We start from the raw sequence: 10,582 nt of genomic DNA on the forward strand, positions 1-10,582 counted from the left end.
ACTTGGTTTGTTTGGCGGTATGTTGAAGTTAAAATAGTTTCCTCTCAAAAAGAGAAAAAATGCCTTCAAAGTAATGGCCGTAACTGGTAGTTGCAAACCCAGCTCATCTGCGGAAAAGGCTGCCTAATTATGTAAATCTCCCTATAAAATAGCTGACGCGGGATCCCTGTAATTCACTATACAATTTATAATCTGTCACTTAATTTATCTTTCTACCTCATATACCCGGCAATCGTTAAAAATATCCTCGAGTTCGGTAATTTTAAGTCAGTTCCTTAACATAGTACCATAAATTTGTGCTTTGGTCTTCAGACAGCGGGAAACCATATTCTTTAGGGATTTTCATTATGTAGAAATGTATTTAGCGCAAATATCAACGTTTACACATTTTTGATAACCCATCACTGATAGTATCAAACATTAAGCAAACATTGATCACCCTACTCGCTGGTGAATAGTTTATAAGATAAACGTCTGAATTATTGTAGCGAGCAAATCGTACAAAGTCCTATGAAGTATAAATTAATTTCACAACACGCTTATCCACAAACCATTACACGTTTTCAAAGCAAAAACAGGTAAAACGCTGAAGGCATTCAGCACCATACGCCGTGGGCGAATGGAGTATCAGAAACTATTGCACCCAACTTAAAAAAATCTCAAATCATGTATTAACGTCCGATCATGAAAAATATTGTTTTTATGGTTTCGAACTGTAACACAGTTATAAAATACGGATAACCTACGACTATTTATCTAATAGGCTGATGATGTGTGTAGTATGGAATTGAAAGTTTAAAAAAATGACGTGATCTCTATTCATTAACTTAATGTGGATATTTGCACAGAACAAAAGGCACATATTTTCAATGATAATATATTTTTTTATTATTTTAAGACCGGAAGTTATGCAGAGTGCACGGTTTTATAAAGGGATACACAGCTCCAAATGCACTACCCTGAAACGAGCCTTCTTTTGTTGCTGTGCTAAACATTCATCCATATTCGTTTTCTCCTGGATCTATTCAGGAGAAACCATCAACCAGATAAAATTTCACACGCTACTATTAAAGAAAAGCCTGCAATATGATCGCCCACACTAAGCACTACTAAATATTTTTTTAATGGAAAGTGCTAGATTCTTACCCCTATGCGGCTCGAATATAATCACGGGTCGAAATGTTTTTGGGGTTGGGGCAAACATCTTCACGTCACCTAAAGCAATTTGCCGGAAAATGCTCTTTCCTCTGCTGTTCTTAACCGGGAAGTATAATAAAACAATATATATATTTATCTATGGATATTTGCACTTCGGAGACAACCCGCAGTATTTTTCCTGTGGTTCTTACATTCAGCGCACTTTGTTTCGCTAAAGGGAATTGAAAATATAATGTCCAAACAAGGCAAAACATCGAGGCTCTTTTCAGTGAAACTTATAGAAGCACCGTTTTCCCCGCTTGCTTCTCGCGGGCAGTCTTAGTTGTAGCTAGAATCGTCATTTGAAGCTAGATTTGAATTAAATATCAAGGACATGGATACCATGGAAACTCCGTCTGCCGAGTCCAGTCTGCAGCTTGTACTAAAAAAAAACAACGCAAATAAATACTGTAGTTCTAAGGACGTGGATTTGAAACTTTGTTCCTTAATTTAAAAAAAAACAGCTATTGAGTTCCTGTACAAGCAGCCACTGTCCATGCGGGCAGGCAATAGGTAAACGGGTAGTACTGGTAAGACGGTTGAAGTGAAAGCAGCGAAGGTCTTAGCAATTCTCCCGGGCTATACTGTCTTTGATCATCGCGGATTAACACTTTCACTGCCACTTTCTTCGCCGCTGGGGCCGAGGCCATCAGGTCAGCAGCGAGCTGGCGGCGCTTGGTTTTGTACCTGCGGTTCTGGAACCAGATTTTGACCTGAGTTTCCGTGAGTTTCAGAGAGGCGGCCAGATCAGCCCGCTCGGGACCCGAGAGGTATCTCTGGTGATTGAAGCGGCGCTCTAGCTCGAATACCTGAGCGTGGGAGAAGGCGGCCCGGGAGCGTTTCTTCCTCTGTTTGGGTTGGTCCGAGGTTTGGCCCGTTTTCAACACTTCATCAACTGGACTTGGAGCTACGGAGTGAAGAATAATATCTTAAATAAATAGCAACTGTCTCACTTAGCTGGTTCTATCTATCTACCTGCCTATTTATCGCCATTTACACACCTCTCGTATCTTTCTTCATATCTATCTATCTATCTATCTATCTATCTATCTATCTATCTATCTATCTATCTATCTATCTATCTATCTATCTATCTATCTATCTAGCTATCTATCTATCTATCTATCTATCTATCTATCTATCTATCTATCTATCTATCTATCTATCTATCTATCTATCTATCTATCTATCTATCTATCCATCTATGTATCTATGATTCCATTTGAATTACATTCGCACGTTATTCTGTGAGGAAGGATTGTTAAAACGCATGGGCATAGATATATTAAATACATCTGTCGTTTAAAAGAAAGCAAATTACATTCTAACCTGACATTTTCTGAAAGCCGCTTTGCAGATGCACTTTGCATTACAGAACAGGGGTTACACGGAAATCAATGGTCAATAGAAACATTGACGTGCTAATGCAGAGAATTATAGATGGAAAATATAAATAGCGTGCTACCTGATAGATGTTCCGTTCTTCCCAGATTACATAGATAGTCCTTACTATCGCTTTTTTCGGTCTCTTCACCGAGACTCAACCGGGCGTCCTTCATTGGTTTGGACTGCAAGGAACAGGCTGCAGAAATTTCCAACTCCCTTTCCGAGTTGCAAACTGACAGGTTTTTACTGTCATTCTCATCACTGACGCCCGAATCCGAGTCGCAACAAAGCTCTTCATTCGGCAGATCGCTGCTTGCCTCGATTCTCCCGGAAGAAGGGTTTATCTTTGGACAGGAATTCAATGTGTCCAACATCTTCCAACAGGTAGCAGGCGAAAAGCAGGACACGCCCAAACTTTTCGAGTGTCGATTCTCGTCCTTTCTGGTTAAAATAGCCTGAATGGAGAACGGGTTTAAGGTATTGCCACGAACAGCCATGTTTTTTTTTTAGTCAATGCTTAACTTTTGTAAAAAAGTTTCTTTTTTCTTTGATCTAACGGTGGTATCCGTCCTTTCCTGGCGAGGCGAGGCGGAGAGGCATCGCTCCTCCTTGGGGTTGCGTGTGAGTGCTGCAGAAGGTTAACACTCTGCTTTTTCTCTCGTCTTTCATGTCATTGCTTCTCCACTGATTGACAGCCGCGCCACCAACACGTACAGCACTATTGGGCCGCCATAAAGAGGCTTCCCGTTTCAGTTTTTCTTCATTGGTTGCTTGCTTCCATCCCTTAAAACGGCTGACAGTGGTTTGCAGAGAGAGTTGCTCTAAGGAAGAGCTGCGCCCCGGGCTTGCAGTTTTAAATAGTCCTGGAAGACCGCATCTAATGAAATCCAACCGTTACAATAACATGATTAGCAGGGAGGTACCCCCATTGATTCCTTATCTATATATTGAACTAGCATCAATTTCAAGCATCGTAGTTCCAACATCACAACACACAAACAGGGCACTTTAAAGTAGATACTATTTGGCCAGCAATCGTTCTCTTTTGCGTTGTACAGCGATGTAGATTTGCAGCAGTGAATGTTATTTAATAGTAGAAACAAGGAACAGCAGATGCTGATTTGCAAAATAAGGCGCATAGTGCTGGAATGACTATTACTTGTCAGGCTTTGTCCTGCCCCCTCCTCTCTTACAGCCTCCTGCCCCTCTCCCTCAATCAGTCTGAAGAAGGCTTCCGACCCGAAACATCACCTATCCACGTTCTCCAGCGATCCTGCCTGCTGACCCGCTGAGTTACTCCAGCACTTGTGTATTTTATTATTTGATAGTCATGTTCGATTGTGGCTAATGTGCCCGAATACTCCGTCGCCGCCACCCCCCCCCCCCCCCCCCCCCCACCCACAACCACCATCCCCACTAAACGCACGCACACGCACCAAGAAAAGCACATATTTGGCAAATTAGATAACCATTCATTAGATAGACTTAAAATAGACTCAAAATGCTAGAGTAACCCAAAGGATCCTACAGCATCGATGTAGAAAAGGAATAGGTGACGTTTCGGGTCGGAAACCTTCTTCAGACTGAAAGATAGAGAAGGCCTTTTCACTCTGGGGAACGGTTCCGACCCGAAACGTTACCTATTCATTTTCTCCAGAGATGCTGCCCGATCCTCTGGGTTACTCCAGCATTTTGTGTCTACGCATAAGAAAATAGTATAAAGTAGCATCTGTAGTTCTTTCGTCTATCTTCATTAGATAGACTTAGTCAGATACTTTTTAGATAGATGTCCGCCGGCTGGACATGCAGGTTAAGACTTATAGTGTTAGATATCAAGTGGATAAGCACTTACAATGCATGCACAGACAGATAAACAGGCGGCTAGACTATATGGTAGAATTATGGTTGAATTCTTTAGACTTTAGACATTGGAGATACAGAGTGGAAAAGGCCCTTCGGCCCAGCAAGTCCGCGCCGACCAGCGATCACCCCGTGCCCTAAATTAGGGGCAATTTACAATTTACAGAAGCCAATTAACCTACAAACCTGTACGTCTTTGGAGCGTAGGAGGAAACCAGAGCAACAAGCCAAACCCCATGCGCAGGTAGAACTTGCAAACTCCGTACAGACAGCGCCCATAGTCAGGGTCGAACTCGCGTAATTGGCGCTGTAAAGCAGCAACTCTGTGCAGCCCTTGTTCGTTAATTCGTTGAGTACATTAAGAAGCGAGGAAACCCTGATGCGAAGCCTTCTTGTGCTTGAAAATGTAACTCTAACAGCGCCCAGTAAACGTTGTATTGTTAACAAACTAGTATGCAAGTCCATATTTGCGGACAAAATATATATTTTAAAGTATTGAAATACCCAAAAGCGACTTTCAGTACCGAAATTTGCCAACAATTGGTGTTATTGCAGAAAAAAAAGGTTAAAAAACAGAACGGCGTACATTAAAACGTAAGATAAACCATTTTAAACGCAGCTATGCTTCCTGGGTTTTGCTAGTCGAACTGGGTGGTCCGAGTTCATTTCAGCAGCTTAGCAAGCCCCAAATGCTTTCCTCTGGTGTGGCTCATAGTTCCCAACCATTTGGGAGTGGGCGGCCTGAGAAACTATACAAATTGTAACGTGTTCGTTTGTTTGCACAGCAATCATGTCGCTAATTTATAGGCGGTACAGTATCAAATGGCGGAGTGCCCCAGCTCCGCAACGCTGTTTTTCTAAACCCATCCCAGTATCCAACGTTTTCACAGCAATCTGTCTCAAACTCTAGGCACGCGTCCGCTTGCACTGGTTCCACAGAGCCTTTGGATACAGCAAGTATTTTTAATTCTTCCCAGAATATAAAGCAACTTGTCAGCAGCGGGGATGACGCCAGATATATAGTGGCTTAAAACGAATGTGGAAGCAGGGGAAAATACTCAGTTAAACGGCAAATGTGTGTGTCGCGGCTGGAATAGGTGCTAATTCTTTATAGAATGGAATTCCACTGATAACACAAGCAGGGGCCGGGGAGGATGTGTCGGGTGGCCTCTCATTTACCTGAAGAATTTACAAACAAGCAGACTGATTAGGTGTAAAAAGAAAGTCCAAGGATGAAACGATAGACGGAAACTCACAGGCGGCTTAAGTGCTGCGTACTCCGGTTTCTGACATGCAAAAGTAAAAAGCCGTGACAAAGGTCCCCCTTGAGTGAATGGATTGTGTGTCTCCGCCACGGTCAGAATCTCCCATTGTTGCGAGTCAAAGAGGCCACGGGCTCAAGGTGGGTAGATAGAGATCGGGAAGATCCCCCTCTCTCAGTGGAAGGCATTTGTAACAGGATAGGGGTGGTAGAGGATGGATGACCAGTGCCACAAACACCAGCCCGATGTTATCCCCGTCGCTGTAAAATATGAAACAATCGACCAAAAGCCTTCACCTCCACAGATACTAAAAATGTCATGTAGTGAGCAGCAGCTAAATCCTCGCCATTAAAGTACAAGAACTGCAAAACTAATTTTCTCAACGCACACGCTTAAGCGCATTGCTCAGCGTGCTAAATGCGAACTGTAACCATTCGGCGAAATTACCAGTACAACTACCATAAATTATTTCAGCAATCGTTTGGGCCACAGTTCATAATAGGCGAAACGGGCTGTGTTTCAACCGCGGCTTCGGCGTTTGCCTTAACCTGGCCTCTGAAGCTGGCCGGGATTTTGCAAATGCTTTTTTTTTCCTGATCGTCTCCGAACGATCGCCTTGTGCTCGCATACCTCAGCGTGACACTGACGAGGCACTTCCAACCCAGAGAACGTGGCCGGGTCAGTAAGCGCTTGATAAACACAGGGTCAGTTTCCAAGTTCCAAAACACAGTCTGCTGCCTCCTCAGCTCCCTAAATCATCGACTTATTTTGAATACATTGCAGCCTAACCTCAAGCAGTCACAGTGTGCCACACACAACAGTGCACTTGTTTATTTTCGGGAAAGTTATTCCAGTGCGGGATGCGTGCGTTAAAGGCTCTCAGACTCTCCTGATCCCCCTTCCGAGAGGCCCCAGGTTCACTTGTGTTGCTATCGCGCACCACCTACAGTCAATAAGAGGCATTGGCAGGTACACAAAATTGCTGGGGAAACTCAGCGGGTGCAGCAGCATCTATGGAGCGAAGGAAATAGGCGACGTTTCGGGCCGAAACCCTTCTTCAGACTGATGGGGGGTGGGGCTTTGGCATACTGTTGCAAGAAAGCTGCACGTCAATGTTTTGAACTGTTTTAAATATATTACACATGGACGTTTCTTAATGGTTTTTATTTTTATAAATTAGTTTCTGGTGCTTAAAGCTCATTGTCTACCCTAATGCACGACCTGGAGTATTGTGTGCAGTTTTGGTCTCCCAATTTGAGGAAGGACATTCTTGCTATTGAAGGAGTGCAGTGTAGGTTCACCAGGTTAATTCCCGGGATGGCGGGACTGTCATATGCCGAGAGAATGGAGCAGCTGGGCTTGTATACTCTGGAATTTAGAAGGATGAGAGGCAATCTTATTGAAACATATATGATGATTAAGGGTTTGGACAGGCTAGAGGCAGGAAACATGTTGGCAGAGTCCAGAACCAGGGGCCACAGTTTAAGAATAAGGGGTAAGCCATTTAGAACGGAGATGAGGAAACACTTTTTCATACAGAGTTGCGAGTCTATGGAATTCTCTGCCTCAAGTGGTGGAGGCTGGTTTTCTGGCTGCTTTCAAGAGAGAGCTAGACAGAGCTCTTAAAGATAGCCGAGTCATGGGATACGGGGAGAAGGCAGGAACTGATTGGGGATGATCAGCCATGATCACATTGAATGGCGGTGCTGGCTCGAGGGGCCGAATGGCCTGCTCCTGCACCTAATTTCTATTGTCCTGCGTTTTGAAAACATTAACTGTTTTTATGGCTGAGAGACAAAACAGCGTGCAATAGGCATGAGTGCACTTGACATGATATGTCCAAATTCTATAACATCAATGTTTAGTGCACATTCGTTGCGGACAACCCTCAGCTTCTCTCAATTTCAAACCTTGACAAATAAATATTATAAATAATCAAAAATCAATAAAACAATCGCAGGTGCCGGAAATCTGAAATACAGAAAATACGGAAAATGTCAATATCAACGCGTCAAGCAATATCTGTGAAGAGAGGGACTGGGATATTTTTTCAGATTAGGTTTGAAGAAGGGCCCCGAGCCGAAAAGTAGCCCACCCACGTACCCCAGAGATACTGCCTGATCTGCCGAGTTACTCCAGCATTTGATGTCTCTTTTTCCCCCTCCAGCACTCTGTTTTTGGCTAACGTTTTAGGTTGATGATCTTTCAATACTTACTTTATTCTGCAGACGTATCCTGACGTTGATAAATGGAGACAAGACTGTATAAATAGTTTTTATCTGACAGACTGCAGCAGGACGCGCTGAGCCACTCTGCCAAATAACACCCTCCCTCACTTGTATTTGACTGTCACCTGTCAGGCATTGAACCGCCCCTGCAACATTTCCAGCTTTCTCTCTCCCCCGCCCATCCCCACACACACACCTATTGCAGTCAGTCTGAAGAAGGGTACCAACCCGAAACATCGCCTATCCCCTCCACATATACAGCCTGACCCGTGGAATTACTCCAGCACATTGCATTTTGCTCAAGATTTCAGCCTCTGTAGGCCCTTGTGTCTCTACAGAAATGCATCCATAAGATAGTAGGCCAGGCACTGCGCTCTCCGTACAGACCAAGAAGATAGCTAAATTTCATATTGCCTGGAAAAAGGAAGACAAGATGCATTGAATACTCACTTCCATGCTATCTCGAACAGGCAGTTGGAAAGTGGTGATTTTTTATTTCACAAAAATAAACGTTATTAGTAATAAAATATATATATACAAAACAAAAACCATGCAAAATTATCTATACAGTTCCCATAATGTAATATTGTTAGTGTTATAACCAGTGGTGTTAGCACTTCGCCTTTTCCTTACACTAAGCACCATTGCCCCAACCCTTGGGATTGATATCCCTTCCCTTGATTAATGGGACACCCTCCAGACCCTCAAAATCCATCAGGGGAAGGTTCCTGGATTGTGGTCCTCTCCCACATAGCCTTTGCGTTGGCTGCAGCAAGTACTCATGCAATCTGGAATGGGCAGTCAGCAACATTCCCTATGGGCATCTGGATATGCTGGAAGACCAAGATGTTTGGGACAGACCAACGTGTGTATTTTTGCCTGACCATGGTCCTCCGGCAGCATTTGATGTCCGAGTGTATCCCTGGGAACAGCCAGTAAAGAGGTGATTTGCAGCATTCTGGATAATGTTACAACAGGGTGAATTACACTTTAAATAAACACTGACATTTTGTATAGTGGACAATGATCATGTGGGTGTGGTCGTAATCTCATCTGTTTTCATTGCAGAGAAGAAGTTTGAAAGGAGACGCACCTTTCTGATCTCCAGAAGACTTAAATCTACAATGGAAAGTCTTTATGTACTGGCCATTGAACTATAATTACTGCATATTAACAAGTTTTAAACAACAATTGAAATGCTTTCTCCACCTATAATCCCCAGGATAGTAGGCGCACATGAGAGACACAACAAAATCAATTAATACTGTTAATTAATACCATTGACAATTAAATAGATAAAATATCAAATAAGCGCACAAATTTGAATGTCTAAAGTGCACCATGGAACCAGCGGATCTTTATCTGTTCATATTATAAAACATCAGGATTACCGCACAAGAACCTATTCAGCCCATACCAGGTCAATGGTAGTACCATATACATACGTATACATTTTCCCTAATGGAAATGATCAATTGTTTCAAAGCAGCTTGGCCCACACACTGGAATCTATGTATTATACATAATGTCCATTTTCCTAAATACCCAACCATCATTACATAATGGGTAGAACTATTTTATTGGATTCTTATTTCTTACAAAAATGTCATTCTTCAGCATTCTACCTGATGTAATGGGGCCGACTAGCTGCAAATTTAAATTGATTTATGATTGACTCACAGTGCCAAAAATATTATTTTTAATCCCAATGTTTTGATGTAAACACTAATGTTAAATATTAATGCATGTTTGCAGAAAAGCGAAGTCTACTCTTTGCAACCCTCACTGAAAGATTTCATCAAGAAACAACTCCTGGTGGCTCAGTACCTCAACTCACCTTCCCATTCCGAATCCAACGTTTCTGTCCTGGGCCTTGTCCATGGCCAGATTGAGTCCCACCGCAAATTGGAGGAACAGCACCTCATTTTTCGCTTGGGTAGTTTACACCCCAGCGGTATGAACACATTGACTTCTCCAATTTCAGGTAGTCCTTGCTTTCTCCGTCCTTCCCCTCCCCTTCCCAGTTCTCCCACAGCCTACTGTCCCCGCCTCTTCCTCCCCCCCCCCCCCCCATCAGTCTGAAGAAGGGTCTCAACCCGAAATGTCTCCTATTCCTTTGCTCCATAGATGCTGCCGCACCCGCTGAGTTTCTCCAGCTTATTTGTCTACCTTCGATTATTCCAGCATATGCAGTTCTTTCATAAACATTTTCAACAATGGACAAATTGAGGAATCCTTATTCTGTATATAAAATATAGGGGCCAGGGAAAGAGCGTTCACGGCGTGGCCCTGTTTCCACCAAACCTTCCACCACTACGCACGAGAAGCACAAGAAGCGTGACGCCACTGTATGCAGATGCTGAAAAGTGTGTTAGACAGTAGACAATAGACAATAGGTGCAGGAATAGGCCATTCGGCCCATCGAGCCAGCACCACCATTCAATGTGATCATGGCTGATCATCCACAATCAGTACCCCGTTCCTGCCTTCTCCCCATATCCCGTGACTCCGCTATCTTTAAGAGTTCTATCTAACTCTCTCTCGAAAGCATCCAGAGAACCGGCCTCCACCGCCACATCAGCTCTGGCTGAACAATTTCTAATCTTGTGATGTGGACTCGATAAAAAGATATAAAATATAGATAATTCA

At 43.2% G+C, this 10,582-nt stretch overlaps 1 protein-coding gene across 2 annotated transcripts; it reads right to left on the minus strand.

Annotated features, from left to right (window-relative positions):
* Window positions 1-863: 863 nt before the first annotated feature.
* Window positions 864-5,176, minus strand: nkx3-2 (NK3 homeobox 2). Of its 2 annotated transcripts, none has more exons than XM_033025630.1 (3): window positions 5,030-5,176; window positions 2,663-3,446; window positions 864-2,104 (listed from the first exon to the last, which is right to left on the minus strand). In XM_033025630.1, exons 2-3 carry the CDS (start codon window positions 3,078-3,080, stop codon window positions 1,662-1,664), a joined length of 861 nt encoding a protein of 286 aa, XP_032881521.1. In that variant the 5' UTR covers window positions 3,081-3,446; window positions 5,030-5,176; the 3' UTR covers window positions 864-1,661. The 2 variants fall into 2 exon arrangements, with proteins under 2 accessions (XP_032881521.1, XP_032881513.1); XM_033025622.1 differs by having other exon boundaries at window positions 2,663-3,460.
* Window positions 5,177-10,582: the final 5,406 nt, after the last annotated feature.

The sequence above is a fragment of the Amblyraja radiata genome, chromosome 1 (assembly GCF_010909765.2).
Source record: "Amblyraja radiata isolate CabotCenter1 chromosome 1, sAmbRad1.1.pri, whole genome shotgun sequence".
Taxonomy (NCBI): Eukaryota; Metazoa; Chordata; class Chondrichthyes; order Rajiformes; family Rajidae; genus Amblyraja; species Amblyraja radiata.

Coding starts and splice junctions, on each gene's coding strand:
- nkx3-2 (XM_033025630.1), bottom strand. CDS start 3,080: ATGGCTGTTCGTGGCAATACCTTAAACCCGTTCTCCATTCAGGCTATT. Junction 2,105..2,662: donor AAGAACGGAACATCTATCAG/GTAGCACGCTAT, acceptor TTCACTCCGTAG/CTCCAAGTCCAGTTGATGAA.